The sequence below is a fragment of the Talpa occidentalis genome, unplaced genomic scaffold, assembly GCF_014898055.3.
Source record: "Talpa occidentalis isolate TD23 unplaced genomic scaffold, MPIMG_talOcc4v2.1 talOcc4.3, whole genome shotgun sequence".
NCBI classification, from domain to species: Eukaryota; Metazoa; Chordata; class Mammalia; order Eulipotyphla; family Talpidae; genus Talpa; species Talpa occidentalis.
Window position 1 is genome coordinate 34,130,958 of NW_023603184.1, and position 18,216 is coordinate 34,149,173.

Consider the following 18,216-nt stretch of genomic DNA (forward strand, 5'->3'; position numbering starts at 1 on the left):
TCCTCATCCCATCCGGTAAAATCTTTCTTACCTGACCCCCCTCCTCTCGCAATTAATTGAAACAAAAATAATGACAGTTTTTTCGAAAATATCTTGTATGTAATGAGATTCAGCATCGTCTTTACTGATTTATTTGTTCACTCATTCATTCAGTTTTGCGTTCAGGTAAAAGAGTTTGCAGAGGATCATGAGTTCAACTTTTGCTTGTTGGCTCTGAGCCATTTTGTGATGTCTAAGAGGCACTGTCAAATAAGCAATTGGGTACAGTGTCTGGATAACTAACATTTGTACCAGTTGTGTTCTGGGTAATGATGCCATGACCAGATGGGAGGACTTCCTATCCTGACTTGAATTCCTTTTGTCCTGTGTTTGAAGATATTGCTGTGTGTGGCTTTAGTTACGGACTTTCTCCTTGAAGGCTTTATAGAATGAATACTCGAGATACTGAAACACATAACACTAATTTAAAATACCTCTGAAAGAGGGAGCTCCTCAATTGCTGGGTGCTCGCATTCTGGTCTTTGTGTATTTACTGTGCTCAAGGACAAGTGTTAGGTATTTCCATGTTAAGGAAACCTCTATGGAAAGAAAGAATGGAGGGAATGGAAGACCCTTGGTAGCATTTTCAATTGCGCAACAGCATTTCATCTGTGAAATGCTTCAGGCTAGGAACTAGCCTGAAGTCCTCACTTGCTGCTCCCTCTTCTGTGCTGGTTATCTTGGAGATTTAGTTTTTTTCTTTTCAAAAAATAGACTTAATTTTTTAGAGAAGTTTTAGATTTACTTTACAGAGACATTGAGAATACAGCAAATTCTTCTAGCCCCTCCTCCTGCTTTTCTTTATTATTGATATCTTGCATCACTATGTGCATTTGTTACAATTCAGAAGATAACATTGCTAACTTATTATTGTTAAAGTCCATACTTTATTCATATTTCCTTAGATTTTTTGGTAGTTTTTCACCTGATTTCCCTTTTCTGATCCAGGGTTTCTTTCAAGATACCACATTACATTTAGTAGGCATGTATCCTTAGGCTTCTGTGGGCTGTGACACTTAACAGACTTGTTTTTAATGACCTTTACAGTTTTTGAGGCGTACTGGCATATATTTTATAGAAACCCCATCTATTAGAATTTTCTCATGATTAGACTGAGGTTATGGCTTTGGAGAAGGAAGAGCACAGAAATAAGTGCTATTTAATCCCATCATTTTAAGGGTACATACTATGAAACTGTATTAACACTGTTAATGTTAAATTTGATTACCTGACTAAGGTAATGTTTTTCAACAAATTCTTTCTTTTTCTGTTATTGGCAGAGGAAGCAACATCACAAATTCCAGGCTCTGCAAATCAGCAGCAGCAGCAGCAGCAACGCCTGTGCTAGCTTGGGTGTGTTACATATACCGGTGTAAACTGCGCCATCTAGTGCTAAACGGCAGTGATGTCCTCGTCAGACCCTTTCTCAGCAGCTTTTCACCTGTGATTCTGACTGTGGGACTCTAACATGCTTAATTCATGGATACTCAGGTTTTGTTTACTTGTAAATAAGAATGATGATTGATATATCATCTTTATTGTCTTTTTAACGTACTAAATATTTTTTCTTTAGAAGTTTTCAGGCCCTTTATTCTCCCTCTCCCTTCATAGCATAAAAGGTAGAACTTTAAGTAGGCAACTTTTTATTGGTAATGTGAAAAAGTCCCACTGGCATCTATTTAGATGGAATGAATGGGAACATAATTCTCTCAGTGTTCCAGTTATTGGTTGCTACTTAACAAACCACCTCAAAACTTAGTGCCTTAAAACAGCAACCCTTTTATTTTGCTTGGGATTCACTGAGTTTGGAATTTAGGCAACAAGGATGTCAGTTATGGGTAATGGTAATATTTTGGATATGACCATGGAAATGATGATTGGAAGAATGCGAAATTAATGAATTCTAAGAGTGCAGCATTTTTGAAAATTTTCATTTCTATGTAAAAATTAAAATAACCAAGATCGATAACAGGAGCAGTGTGTTATGGAGAGTGGCAGTGAACCAGGGATTAAAGACTTCAAGGGAAGGGAGAAGGGAGAAGGGGACTTGGTAATCAAAATAAAATAAAAAGCCCATAACCCCACTTTCCTGGTCATACCTTATTTCATTTTTCTGGAACTTTCAGAAAAGACACCTCATGAAATATTGCCTCGGGTACCATTTTACAAGCTGGAATACTGTGGGCCACAAGTAAACCCAGGATTAAAGACTCTTTCTGATGTGCTGATTGTTTTAATCAGAGCATGTTCCTAGGCTTTTATAACTGGAACATTTAAACTTGAAGTGTCTTTGATGTGAGAGTCATACACACAGCTTATATTACATGTTACTTTAGGATAATGCAGTTTAAACTCCTTAGATTAAATCATGATCATGCTTGGGCATCCCTGGTGGCGCAGGTGGTTGAGCGCCATGCTGTGAGGCTTTCTACAGCCTCTGTGGCGCGGGTTCAATCCCGACCAACCAGCAAGAATCCCACATGGTGAAGTAGACCTCTCCTGTCTGGCCCGCTGCTCCCCTCAGCAGTGTATTTCGGTCTATCTGCCTGTTCTGTTCCCCGCTCTGTCTCTGGTGAATCCTCTCACCCTCCTGCATGTCTGGCCTGTACCCTGGTTCTTGCATAAAAATAGATAAATCTTAAAAAAAATCATGATCATGCTTAAAGCATTTTTATGTTAGTTGAATTAACCACAAACTCTTTTAAAATAGCACTTGATGCTTTTTATAATTAAGAAATAGCCCAAATTTCCCTCCTCTTAGTTTCTCCCTGTCTTCTTGTTTTGATTAGAGTGTTTCTAGAACATGCCCTTAATGCTTATGCTTCTTCCTGAAATGATCTAGTTTATAACTTCCTATTGAAATGTTATCCTTATTCTTTTTAGGATGTTGCTCCAAAAGTCAGACCCAGAGATCACTGCCTCTGAGAAAAAGACTTTTTGCCAACTAGTTTCCTAAGAGCCCCTTTGACATCCTTGTTTCTCAGGCTATAAATTATGGGGTTCAACATTGGAGTCAACACTGTATAGAACACAGATATCATTTTATCCCGTTCTTTTATGGTCTTTGAGTTTGGCCGCATGTAGGTGAATATTCCTGACCCATAGAAGAGGACGACAACAATGAGATGGGAGCCACAGGTAGAGAAAGCCTTGAGCCTGCCCTCCCCCGACTGCATCCGGATCACAGTGGAGATGATATTCCAGTAGGAGACCAGGATCAGGGAGACAGGAGCTAAGAGGATGACCACCCCCATGGCAAAGATGGCCATTTCTGTGTTGTAAGTATTTGCAGAAGCCAGCTTCAGGAGGGCAGGAGGTTCACAAAAGTAGTGATTGATAATGTTCTGTCCTCGATAAGGAAGTTGGAAAGTAAAGGTGGTGTCCACCAAAGACACTAGTGCCCCACTAGCCCAAGACCCTGTGGCCAACTGGAAACACACTTGTTGAGTCATGATGGTGGAATAGTGCAGGGGCTTGCAGACAGCCACGTAGCGGTCATAGGACATCACCGCCAGCAGGGCGCACTCCGTACACCCAACTAGAAGGAAGACAATTATCTGTGTCATGCACCCATAAAAAGAAATGTTTTTCTTTTTTTCCAGGAAGTGGACCAACACTTGAGGGACAATACTAGTAGAGAAACAGAGATCTGCGAAGGAGAGATTTCTAAGAAAAAAGTACATGGGGGTGTGAAGACGAGAATCCATGAAGATGAGTATGATGATGAGCAGATTTCCAAGCACAGTCAACAGATAAATGATGAGAAAAAGAATAAATAGCAGGATCTGGGTCTGCCAGTCCTGTGAAAGACCACGGAAGATAAACTCAGTCACAAAGGTTTGGTTTTCTTCTCCCATTGAGATCTATGCAGGTTTACCTGTTTTGGCACAAACAAAAGAACAAATTTTGTGCTTAATGACATCAAATCCTGTAGAAGAAGCTCATTTAGGACTGATATCCAGTTAGTTATTTCTAGATTTTTGCTAACCAACTTGTTTTAGTTATACTAAATAGAATATTTTTATTCTTTTTTTCCCCAATGTTGTTTTTTCCTTTTTATTTTTTTAAATTTTTTAAATTTTTAAAAATTTAAAAAAAATTTTATTTATTTTTATTTCTTTAATATTTTATTTTATATAATTCTTACATCATTTTTCATCTTTGTACAATATATGCATTTTCATTTTGGTTATATTCCCCATACAATTGCACTCCCCCCTTATTTTGGCTCTAGTTGTTCCTTTCCCCACCCTTCCCTAATCCCCCCCCCAAGTGTGTCTCTGGTTTATAGTTGCTTGTTGATTTTGATTATTACTTTTCATTGATTAGTCTTTTTCCTGGTCTCTTATTTAGGTTTTCTAAATTCCTGCTATGAGTGAGACCATCCAGTATTTTTCTTTTTCTTTCTGGCTTATTTCGCTGAGCATGATCCCTTCTAGCTCCATCCATGCTGCAAACTGCATGTGTTTATCTTTTTTGATTGCTGAGTAAGGAATATTTTTATTCTTATTAGTTGGCTATAATTCAATTCCTCTTCATTTTCCTCCAAGTCCTCCTTTCTCAATGCCACTTATTTATAAAGTACAGCATTATTAATGTCGTCTTCGTTAATGTGAGGATGTTAGCGTTCATGTGGATTTTACTAAGTGACCATGCACCTATTGTTAGGAAATAACTGTGTGTATTGTTTAGACTGTTGACATGAAGAAAATTATGCTACTAACTTCAAATACTACATATTTAATTATAACATATCCTTGAAAAATGTGAACCAGTCTCAGGCTTCAAACTTAATTTGTCTTCTTAAATAACAACAAATTCTAGCTGGGTTAAAAAATCAAGCCTTAGGGCCTCCCCGGTCGCGCAGTGGTTGAGCGCTGGGTTGTGAAGCTGCCCGCGGCCTCTGCGGCGCCGGCTCAATCCCGGGCTGCAAGGAGAGGGTCCCACATGGCGCGCGGACCTCTCCTGCCGCCCGCTGCTCCCCTCAGTGGTGTGCTTCGGTCCTTCTGCCTGCTCTGCTCCCCGCTCTGGCTCTGTAGCTCTGGTGAATTCTCTCGCCCTCCCGTGCTTCTGACTGTACCCAGTGCTTGTATAAATAAATAAATAAATCTTAAAAAAAAAAAAGTTAAAAAAAATAAAAAAAAAAGAAAATAGTGATACTTTAAAAAAAAAATAAAAAATAAAGCCTTAGGATATCATACACTAAGTACCATTCTATTTGGATTTAAGAGTAAGATATTAAAACTAAAGCAATTAACAAAGGAAACAACACCTTAAATTGCTATCATATTTGGATAGGATGAGATTTGGAAACCACAAAAGTCTTCTAAGAAACCATGAAGGAAAACATGTAGAGCTTAGAACATAAAATTGAAAGACTCATATGAGGTAATAACATATAAACAAAATTTAAAGTACAAACTGAAGAAAATACTTGAGGGACAAAAGTTAAATTAATTTATAATATAAGTTCCACATAAAAAAAAACTACAAAAAAATGTTAAATCCAAGAAATGGCCCAAGGGTATGAACAGACTATTTACAAAGAAGAAATGAAATAACCACTAAAATATAAGAAAACTACTCACTATAATTATAACTTAATACTTACAATTACAACAATGATAGACACACTTTTCTCCTAGGAACTAACTAAGATTTTAACAACAGCTAGCACAACCAAAAATGCCTTCAAAGAACTGAAATATAGCAGATGGAAGAGGGTAAGAATTTCCGCGTGCAATTGTATTCCAGCCTTCCTCATCCGCCACATGAGCTGCTGCAGGGAATGTACTTCTAAATTCAACATCAAGGGGACAGACACAGAGGTGTCAACACTGATATTGCTGCCTGCCCTGATGCTTTCCCACATTGGTGTGATGTTAATACTTGACCCTCTTCCTCTCGTCCAGTCTCCTGGACCTCCTTCCATCCCAATTTCTCAGCCTTGCAGTGTGCTCCTTGCCTTTCTGAATAACGTAAGTGAAAGAACATTGTACATACTTTATAAAGGCTGTGTTTTTAGCACGTCATCTGTATACATTAGTGTTAATGTAGGTTTATGTGTTATTTGCATGATTTGATAGTTTTCTGGGGAAAGGGTTGGGAACATTAAAAAATTTCCATATATTGATAAATTAATGGTCATTACCTATTTGCTTTATGCCATTGGGGTTTATGAAAAATTTCATATGCATGCTTTATTTTCAAATAGCTGGGAGACCTGTAATGAAATCTACATGGTATGGAGAAAGGGGTAAGAGTAAATTATCTGTCACACAGACATGGATTGGATCCTTGTTTCCCCATTTCTTAGCTCTGTGATCCTGAAGAATTTATTTAGTTTCCTCCTTTAGTTGCTTCAGGTTCCAAGTGCAAAATGAAACACCAGGTGTCATAGTGTGGTTTTAAAGATTAAATTAAGTACTTCATGGAAAGTCGTTTGCACAATGTTAGCCATTACATTGACAAGATGGCTCCTATGATGATAAGTATATATGAACCTTAGAGTAATAATCCTTATTATCATAATAAAGATATTGTTAATGGTAATCATAGGATCTCAATAATGAACTTTAGATCATGGAAAAGTAAGTAGAGCTGTATTTTCCACAGAAAGCTTTTTGACATTGTTGACTTAAAAACAAGGTTGTGAAAGAACATGTATGGTATAATACATATATTTGGGGGTATGTGCGTGCACACACGCATGTTTGTGTGTGTGTGTGTGTGTGTGTGTGTATTGGTGAAGAATGTAGTTTCATATCCAAACAGTAAAATAGAGCAATAAATGAGTACAAAAGAGCTAAATAAGATGAAATGTAATGTAATTTCTACTCCAGGTAACATTAGGGATAATTATTCTTTCACATTCTAGAGATTTCATATGCCTTTGTCAACTTCACTAATTAATTCAACAATGGTGTCCCTTTATGGAGAGAAAATGAGGAAGAAAAAAATGACCAGGGAAAATAGAATAAAGAGAAAAGAAGTTAGAAGAAAGCAGGAGGGGAAGCTAAACATGGAGGGCAGGGATTCAAAGATGCAGAGAACAGAAAGAAGAGGGAATACAAGAAGATACCTGTAAATCCCTCTGTTTTCCCAAGCTGATAGAGTGGGCAATGACTCTTTTATCCCTCTAGCTAATATGACCTTTCCAGGTATCTTTTCTTAATGACTCTGTTTCATATCACAATAGCAGCAAACATGGGGATTATTCCTTGTCATTACCACACACTACATGGTATGTATACCTACTCATCTCAGCTTCATAAACAATATCTCACACAAACATGTAGATATCAGATTTCTCAGATGTACTCAAATACATATTCCATATTCTTATATATAGACCTTGATGGTGTCCAAATCTCTCACCATAACAAAAGGAGTCAGGATAGGTACTGAACTAATTGGGTACGAAGGCCAGGCCATGTAGGAACTCACCATGCCTGGAGGAGATATTGGAATTTGGGGTGCACATGTGAGGGCACCAGCGGTGGGGACTGGCATCCTCCTGTGGAGGGATGGGCAACCCTGATTATGCTTGTAAAATCCACTCGGCCCTGTGTGCTAACTCACCATAGGATCGCAGGCAGTGGTGCTAGCATTCCTACACAGTACAGCACACAGTCCTGTTCCCTTCATATATAACTACACCCAGAACATGTTTAAGGGCAAGAAACTCTTGATGAGGTTTCTTAAACCTAGAGTCCCACTTTCCTTCCAGCTCCTAATCTGTCAATGGGAGATGGCGGAACAAATGCAAGCTGCAGGAAACAATGAATATTAAAGGCTGACGGCAGAGGGCAGGAGAGAATCAGAAAGAGTTGCTTTTCAGTGAGAAGAGGAAAGGAATGCTAGAGGGCACCGCCACTGTGATCTCTGCAAACAGATTCATTTCAGAAGGAGGAAGTCTGGTAGAGGATTTTCATGTTGGGATTCTGGAGAAGAGTGAGAATAGAATTGTCTTTGGGAGTTGAACTAGGAAAACATTGATGTGTAAGAGAATCAGTGCCAGAATTCATCTTTCCTAACACTTGCCTACCCAACCCTGCACATTGAGATCCATCAATAAATTTTCCACTCTCACCTGAGGGCAGAAATCTGCAGAAACAGTGTTCAGGGGTCATTGGTGAAGGGATGGAGGTTCTGTGCAGGAGGGAGTGATTTCTGTGGCCTGCGATCCATTCTCGAAGGTAGCACCAGTGTGAGCTGGCCCCTGAACAGTGCCTCCCAAGTACTGCGCTAGTCATCCTTTGTTTCTGTCTCCATCCTAAGTCATTCTCTCTCACTTGATTCAAGGTACCAACTTCAGTTCTCAGTTCTAAACAGAGGATTTTTCCTTAGAGGAAATATTTAAAGGTGAGGTTTTGAGAGTGATGTAAACAGGGCATTCCCTGGAGCTTTAAGAGCCCTCAACTTTATTACCTTTCCATCCTCTGAGACACCCTAGGGCACTTTGTGTTTTATGTGAAATCATAGACTAAAGTCTCCAAACCATATTCATCCCTCTTTCAAACCTCACACCAATGTCATTCAGTATGGTGGCAGCAGATATATTCTCAGGGGTTCACAAGTTATTAAACTTGTGTTTTCATTTCTATAGTAATTACATACAAATGAAGACATTGGATTCTCTGGATGCCAACATCTAATTGAAAAATACAACTTGATTTCAGGATTTATACTATTATTTTGTTCATTTCTTATTATTATTATTAGTTTGATGCCATGTGATCATCTTAAGTGGTAACATTTCATTTGGTTAACACTATCCTTAATCAACATGACAGTAGGAGCTTTGAGTGGGCTGTTAGATTGCAGACCCATACTTTGGACAAGAGTCAGAACTTTTCTTTCCTAGGGAATAATCACCCAGGAATTTTTGTAGAGTGAAATTTTAGTTTCTTACACTATCAAATTAATAGTTTGGTTTGGGGCCTCCCCGGTGGCGCAGCGGTTGAGCGCTGGGTTGCAAAGCTGCCCGCAGCCTCTGCAGCGCCGGTTAGATCCCCGGCTGCTCCCCGGCCACCGGAGGAGGGTCCCACATGGCGCGCAGACCTCTCCTGCCGCCCGCTGCTCCCCTCAGCAGTGTCCTTCGGTCCTTCTGCCTGCTCTGCTCCCCGCTCTGGCTCTGGTGAGTTCTCTCACCCTCCCGCGCTTCTGACTGTACCCAGTGCTTGTACAAATAAATAAATAAATAAATAAATAATAAAAAAAATCTTGAGGAAGGCGGAGCAACATGGCGGCGAGGAGACGCTGCAAGTAAGATCTCCCATTAAAAAAAGTGAATAGGGAGGAAAAGCGGCAGGTCCCAGTGAGAACTGGGACACGGAAGATAAACGGGTGACGCCAGCAAACTACCCGAAGAAGAAAGTGGCCATAAAAGAGGACGAGAAGGGAGGGAAGCGCAGAACCCTGCTCCCCTCCCCCGCCCACAGAGGCGGCACTCTCCAACCGGCAGAGAGGAGGAAACAACAAACCAAAACGACCCACAAGAACAAACGACGCAGCAAGCGGGACTGTGAGTGGAAAGGAACTATTGCAGCCACCACACCCCGTGAACGGAAGCTGAGGCGAACCCTGCAGGATCCGCCACGGCGGTGAGCGAATGGCTCCGGGCGCCATTAGAGAAGAACAAAGACCCCGGAGACGCGCACACAGCCCGGGCTGCCGGTAAGCTGGCGCGGAAACGCGGCGCGCTCGGCGCACTTGAAAAGCAAGTGCAGACCTGGATCGCGGCTGCCCAGGTCCCCGCGCCTGCGACCTAGGCTTGCGGGGAGACGCGCGGAGGTCCTCACTGAGGTGAAGGTCCCTCCCTGAGTGAGCAGGAACCAGGCGCTCAGGCACGGGAGCCGGGTGCAAAAGGCGCCATTCCCGCGCCACTGAACTGGGCTACAGCCCGCGTCCTGGAACTGAGGGCTTTGAACTGAGACCTGGGGCACGAAAATTCGGGGCGTGGTTTCTCCACGACGGTGGGGCACAAGGCAGACACAGCACCCCAAAGCTGTTGAGGTGAACCCTACCATTCCCGCTCTGTTCTCTGTCCCACGGGGTGGGGGGAGGCGAAAAACAGCCCCCCAAGGACAATAGGAGAGATCTCTGGCGCCACCTAGCGACCAGGAAAAAAAAAGTCACTAACACCCTATAAAACAGGACATTTCTTAAGACTGCTTGAAAAGGACAGAAGGTTTCTGGAGGACCCAGTGGCCAGCCGGGAAGTTATTCCACGCCAGGCCCCTTCTGACCAGCAGTCTGAGCCCACAGAGGGAGCAGGCACCCACGTCCGGGGCAGACCGGGTGCGCAGAAGAGTGTGCCTGAAACCGGAGGCGCAGGGACTGCATCCCGCTTCGCCATTTGAGAACAGGGACATTTCTTCAGTAAAAACTGCCTAAAACCAGCAGAAAGCTCCCCCAGAAGACAGAGATGGCTCCTGGAAGAGCCAGAGGGGAGCAGAGAAGTTCACCCAAGATGTCAGTCAGTCCGAGCAACACAGTGTCCCAACGCATACGACAAATTAGAAAACAGACAGTAGGGAGTAGAAGAACCACACGCAACCTAAAAACTCCTCAGGAAAGAAGCACACCACAAAAAGAAAACCACTCCCCAGATTGCAACGACAGCAAATTGGAAGAACTTCTGAGCCTTCCAGAAAGAGAATTTAAAATTGCCATGATTAAAAAAGTGATAGATCAGAAGAAGGAAATTGAGTCCCTAAAGAGGGAAGTAAGAGAAATGCGGGAGATCAAAGAATTAATGGAGGAACTAAAGAACTCTGGGAAAAGCAATGAAAGCAGAATAGATGAAATGGAAGAACGAATAAGTAATCTTGAAGACACAGAAATAAAAAGAACCAAAACAGAAAAGGAAAGAGAAGTACGAAGGAAAAAGAATGAAGAAAGACTTCGGGAACTATCTGACTCCATGAGGAAAGGAAATATAAGAGTTATAGGAATTCCAGAAGGAGAGGAGAGAGATGTAGGAACAGAGAAAATATTCATGGATATAATTGAAGAGAACTTCCCAAATGAGAAGAAGGAGCTGAAAATTGATATACAAGAAGCAAGAAGAACACCAAACTTCCACGACGAAAGGAAAAACACAGCAAGACACATAATAGTAAAGCTCCCAAGAATCCAGGACAAGGAAAAAATAATGAAGCTGACAAGAGGGAAGAAACAGATAACATTCAAAGGAAAACCAATCAGGCTGACATCAGACTTCTCTGAAGAAACACTACGGGCAAGGAGAGAGTGGAGGGACATAGTCAACAGACTCCAAGAAAACAGATGCCAACCAAGAATACTCTATCCCGCAAAGCTCTCTTTCCTCCATGAAGAAAGAATATGGACCTTCCCAGACAAAGAGAAACTCCGGAGTTTCATTGCGACTAAACCCCCACTCCAAAAAATACTACAAGGAATCCTAAAGCCAGAACCTCAGAGGGACGAATAACAACGAAAGAACACCAAAAAAAAAAAAAAGTTATTAAAAGAATAAATAAATAAAATCAAAGGAAAGACAAACATAATGGCAAATACAGATGCTAACATATCAATATTAACTCTAAATGTAAATGGACTAAACTCTTCAATAAAAAGACACAGAGTTGCAGCCTGGATTAAGAAACAAAACCCAACCTTTTGCTGTCTCCAGGAAACACATTTAGCTACAAAAGATAAAAATAGGCTCAAAGTCAAAGGATGGAAAACAATCCTACAAGCAAATGGGCCAAAAAAGAAAGCAGGAACAGCTATACTTATATCAGATAAAACAGACTTCAAACTCAAAAAAATAAAAAGAGACCCCAATGGTCACTACATTATGATTAAGGGGACAATACTTCAAGAAGAAATAACACTCATTAACATATACTCACCAAACGAAAGAGCACCAAAATATATCAGACAACTGTTGTCCTCTCTGAAAACAGACATCAGAGAAAACACATATGTAGTGGGAGACTTCAACACACCACTATCAACAATGGATAGATCAACAAGACAAAAAATAAGTAAAGAAACTAAAGCTCTAAATAAGGACCTAGAGCATTTGGGCTTAACAGACATCTATAGAACACTAAACCCCAAAAAAACGGAGTACACATTTTTCTCAAGCGCACACGGATCATTCTCCAGGATCGATCACATACTGGGGCACAAGACAAACATCAACAGATACACCAAGATTGAAATCATACCAACCATCTTTTCTGACCACGAAGGCATCAAACTAGAAATAAATCATAAAAAGAAGGCAAGGAACTATCCTACCTCATGGAGATTAAAAGCCACACTACTGGAAGACCACTGGACTAACGAGGAGATCAAAGAAGAAATTAAAAAATTCTTTGAATTGAATGACAAGGAGGACACCAATATCCTAAATGTATGGGATGCAGCAAAAGCAGTAATAAGAGGAAAATATATAGCAATAGAAGCTCACATCAAAAAACAAGAAAGAACTCAAAGAAACAACCTAATCTCGAAGCTCAAAGATCTAGAAAAAGAACAACAAAAAAACCCCAGAACCAGTAGAAGAAAAGAAATAATAAAAACCAAAGCAGAAATAAATGAAATTGAAACTAAAAAAACAATCCAAAAGATCAATGAAACCAAGAGCTGGTTCTTTGAAAAAATAAATAAAATAGACAAACCCCTAGCCAGGCTCACAAAGGAAAAAAGGGAGAAAGCACAAATACACAGAATCATAAATGAAAGAGGAGAAATCACAATGGACACAGCAGAAATCAAAAGAATAATCAGTAACTACTATGAACAGTTATATGGAAACAAGTTCAACAATCTAGAGGAGATGGACAAATTCCTACAACTCTACAATCACCCAAAGCTAGATAAAGAAGAAATAGAACACCTAAACAGACCAATTACAAGCAGCGAAATTGAAATGGTAATTAAAAACCTCCCCAAAAACAAAAGCCCAGGACCTGATGGATTTACAAATGAATTCTACCAAACATTCAGAGACGAATTAGTGCCTATCCTTCACAAACTCTTCCAAAAATTGAGAAGGAAGGGACAATACCAAACACGTTCTATGAAGCCAATATTACACTAATACCAAAACCGAATAAGGACAACACAAAAAAGGAAAACTATAGGCCAATCTCCCTAATGAACACTGATGCAAAAATCCTCAATAAAATTTTAGCTATCAGAATCCAACAATGTATCCATAAGATAATTCACCACGACCAAGTTGGATTCATTCCAGGGGCACAAGGATGGTTTAACATCCGAAAATCAATCAACGTTATCCAACACATCAACAAAAAGAAATATAAAAACCATATGATAATATCAATAGATGCTGAGAAAGCTTTCGACAAAGTGCAACACCCATTCATGATAAAAGCCCTTGAAATTCTTGGGATACAAGGAACATACCTCAACATCATAAAGGCCATCTATGACAAGCCAACAGCCAGTATCATTCTCAATGGTGAAAAGCTGAAAGCAATTCCATTAAGATCTGGAACAAGACAAGGATGTCCACTCTCACCACTGCTTTTCAATATAATACTGGAAGTCCTAGCCAGAGCAATAAGACAAGAGAAAGACATCCAAGGAATCCAAATAGGAAAAGAAGAAGTCAAACTATCACTATTTGCAGATGATATGATAATATACATAGAGAACCCCAAAATCTCCACAGAAAAACTAATTCAACTCATCAATCAATTCAGTAAAGTGGCAGGATACAAAATCAACACGCAAAAGTCAGTAGCCTTCCTATACACAAACAATAAATCTGAAGAAGAAGAAATCAAAAAAACCACCCCTTTTATTATCGAAACAAAAAAATCAAATATTTGGGAATAAATCTAACAAAAGAGGTAAAGGACCTATACAAAGAAAACTATAAAACACTGTTAAAAGAAATAGAAGAAGACACAAAGAAATGGAAAGACATCCCCTGCTCATGGATTGGAAGAATAAACATTATTAAAATGGCCATCCTACCAAAAGCAATATACAGATTCAATGCTATTCCAATCAAAATCTCAATGGCATTCTTCAAAGAAATAGAACAATTATTGATGAAATTCATATGGAATCACCAAAAACCCCGAATAGCCAAAGCTCTACTGAAAAAAAAAGAAGGAAATGGAGGCATCACACTCCCAGACTTCAAACTATACTACAAAGCCATAATCATCAAAACTGCATGGTATTGGAACAAGAACAGACATACAGACCAATGGAATCGAATAGAAAATCCAGAAATAAACCCACAGATTTATGGTCAACTAATCTTTGACAAAGGAGCAAAGACTATGCATTGGAGCAAAGAAAGTTTGTTCAATAAATGGTGCTGGGAAAACTGGGTCGCTACATGCAAAAGAATGAAGCTTGACCACTACCTCACACCATACACAAAAATCAACTCAAAATGGATTAAAGAACTAGACATAAGACCTGAAACCATAAAATACATAGAAGGAAATATAGGCGAAACACTACGGGATTTGCACATCAAAGACATCTTTACAGACACATCACCCAAAGCAGTGATAGTGAAGAGAAAGATAAACAGCTGGGACTACATCAAATTAAAGAGCTTCTGCACAGCAAAAGAGACAATAACAAAAACAAAGAGAAACCCCACCAACTGGGAGAACATTTTTGCACCCAACACTAATGATAAAGGACTGATCACAAAAATCTGCAAAGAGCTGATGAGACTCAGCAACAACAAAGAAAATAATCCAGTCAAAAAATGGGCAGAAGAGCTAAAAAGAAACTTCTCTGAAGAGGAAATGCAAATGGCCAACAGACATATGAAAAAATGTTCAACATCACTTGTAATCAGGGAAATGCAAATCAAAACTACCATGAGATACCATCTCACACCAGTGAGAATGGCACATATTAAAAAAACTAGCAACAACAAATGTTGGCGAGGATGTGGAGAAAAAGGAACTCTTGTGCACTGTTGGTGGGAGTGCAAAGTGGTCCAACCACTATGGAGATCTGTGTGGAGATTTCTGGACCTACTAAACATAGAGCTTCCATATGATCCAGCAATTCCACTCCTAGGTATTTACCCAAAGGACACAGAAACATCAATTCCAAAGAGCACCTGCACTCCTATGTTTATAGCAGCACTGTTTACAATAGCTAAGCTTTGGAAACAACCCAAATGCCCAAAAATAGATGACTGGATCAAGAAGATGTGGTACATATATACCATGGAATATTACTCAGCATTCAAAAAAGATAAACACATGCAATTTGCAGCAACATGGATGGCGCTGGAAGGGATCATGCTCAGCGAAATAAGCCAAAAAGAAAAAGAAAAATACCGGATGGTCTCACTCATAGCAGGAATCTAGAAAACTTAAATAAGGGACCAGGAAAATGAATATAAGAAAGTGAAAATCAAAATCAACAAAAAACTATGAACCAGAGACACTTTTTGGGGGTGGGGGGCGGGAGGGGAAGGATTGGGGTCAGAATGGGGCATTTGCAATTGTATGGGGGAATATAAAAATAAAATTTAATATTTAAAAAAAAAAATAAAAAATAAAAAAAATAAAAAAATAAAAAAAGACTCAGAGGCAGCATCATGGCAGTCACTGCAATGGATGGTGCAAGTAGTGGGGACGGGGAGGCACGAAACCCAGAGTCCACACTGGCCTAGACAAAACTGGGCGGTCTCCTATACCACAGGAAGCTCCGAAATCCAGGAGTCTAGAGAACCACTCCACACACCTGCCCTACAAAATATTCCTGAATGATTTGGCCTTGCTACCTGCCTCACAGTTGCCCCTGAGGATTAGAGCAGCCTGGTCTGCTGTGGTCCAGGAGCTCAGGTCCTTGCCCAGGAAACGGAAAGTTTCCAGGGACAAGACAAGGTCAATGGGCCAACCATCCAGCTGTGTGTGGCAGCAGGGGAGGTGTGGGAGTGATGGGGCAGGGGAGGGAGGCATGGGAGAGCTGGGTGGTGCTAGGAGGTGGGTTATTGGCGGGAGGGGCACACCTCAGGGAAACTAACTATGGAAGGATAATAGATGATGTAAAAAATATGTATATTTAAAATTAAAATAGATTCCAAAAAATAAAACATTTTTGGTCAAAAAAAAAAAAAAATAATAATAAAAAAATCTTAAAAAAAAAAAAAAATAGTTTGGTTTGACCATATGAAAATGGAACTACTTCTATAATTTGCTCAAGCTAGTAAAAAAATTCAGAGAAAGGCAACTTTTATATCTAAATGATGCATTCATATCACTTGAAGGGCAAAAGATGTAAGAGAAAGATGGTAAAAAAAATGATGAGGTGTTAGTATAACTATGGAAGATTCAAAGAAATTCTTTGAAGTAATTAGTCTCCCAATTCTATTTCAAGTGGAAATTTAGTTTCAACCAAATATCATTCATTACTTTAAGGAAATGTCATTAATTTGAATTCTATTATTTTGCTGCTTTGGCTCATACATTATTTGTAGTTTAATTTTGAATAACAATCTAGCAAAATAAATGGATTATATTCTGTAGTATAACTATAGCATAGTTTATTTAATCATTACTTATTGAACTATTTGTTATTCTCTCCTTAGTTATCCTTGGAAATAGCTTTGTTACACATTGTTCTGATAAGGGTTTATCCATGAAATGAGAGCCCTTAATTCTCTCTTTCACTCATTTGATTATTTTTTCTTTTGCATCAATGCCATATAACGAACTTTGATTTTTGTGACTTGGCGATATCTTTTAACATCTGGTAGGGCAATCGTATACCATCCCTTTTATTATTCTGACTAAATATACAGTGTTATTCTCTACATAAAAGTGAGAATAAATCTATTTAGTTATTTAAAAAACCCAACTGGAATTGTTATTGGTATTACCCTAAATTCACAGATCAGTTTGGGGAGAAGTTATCCTTTATACTATATAAATCATCTAATCCATGGAAGAATCAATATAGTTAAAATGATCATACTACCCAAAGCATTATACAAATTCAGTGCAAGCCCTATCAAAGTCTCAATGGTATTATTTAAAGAAATAGAACAAACATTACTGAAATTCATATAGAACCACAAAAGACTGGATAGAAAAAGCAATCCTGACCCCCCCAAAAAAATGTTGTTATTATACATCTAGGCCTCTAACTATACAATAAAACTATAATTATAAAAACAACATGGTACAGCAACTAAAAAAGACAAAGACCAATGGAATAGAATTGAGACCCCAGAAATAAACCCTCACCTATATGGATAGTTACTATATTGTTATAGGACAGGGAGAGGGGCAGCCCAAACCCCGCAAACCTGCCTATTCTAAATGGGTTCTGCCATCCGCCGCATCAACACAAAACATATGAGACTTTAATGGGAAGAAACTTTAATAAAACTAAAAAACAATACAGGTAAGGCAAAGAATCTAGTTTCTAAATGAAGCACCCAAAGTTACCCGTCCCCTCGTGGGTAAAAGTCCATCCAAATGGGATTGGCCCAGAGCAAGGCCCCAAAGCCTGCCACAAGTCTAAAGCATCTTCCAGTGGGGACCCACAGAAAAGGGCCAGAAACAACCAGACAAGCCCAGAAGGAAAAGAGCAAAACCAACATTAAGATAAAAGCTGCCATTGTCACCTCCCCATGGGTCTCACCCATATCTGTGTCACCCAGTCCACGACCAAAAGACAAGTGCAGTTTCTTCACGTGTCTCTAGGCTCCACGCGCCTCCTCCAGGTCTCCTGGCTCCATCCTGTTTCCTTCCTTAGTCTCTTCTGCAGCTTCTCTCTTCTCTTCTTGCTCAGCTCCACCCTCTCTTGGGTGGGGCAGGGAACCTCCCCCTTTCCTGGGGACCACCCTGTTACAATATGACAAAAGAACCAATAACATATTTTGGAGCAAGAAATGCCTCTTCAGTAAATGGTGTTGAGGAAACTAGATAGCCACATGCAAAAGAATAAACCTACATAAGTCTCTCATTCCATAAATAAAAATCTACTCAAAATGGGTAAAAGACTTGGATGTTAGACCTGAAACCATAAAATACATAGAAGAAATCATAGGCAAAATATGTCACAACATAAGTTTCAGTGATAACTTTGTATATACATTTCCAAAAGCAAGGAAAACAAAAAACAACACAAACAATTGAGACTACATCAAACTAAAGAGCTTCTGTACAACAAAAG

The 18,216-nt window shown here is 39.6% G+C and overlaps 1 protein-coding gene across 1 annotated transcript; it reads right to left on the minus strand.

The window, feature by feature from the left end:
• Positions 1-2,951: 2,951 nt before the first annotated feature.
• On the minus strand, positions 2,952-3,911 carry LOC119254598 (olfactory receptor 2D3). Its single transcript, XM_037521701.2, has one exon. It carries the CDS (start codon positions 3,894-3,896, stop codon positions 2,952-2,954), a length of 945 nt encoding a protein of 314 aa, XP_037377598.1. The 5' UTR covers positions 3,897-3,911.
• Between the last annotated feature and the right edge of the window lie 14,305 nt (positions 3,912-18,216).

Coding starts and splice junctions, on each gene's coding strand:
- LOC119254598 (XM_037521701.2), bottom strand. CDS start 3,896: ATGGGAGAAGAAAACCAAACCTTTGTGACTGAGTTTATCTTCCGTGGT.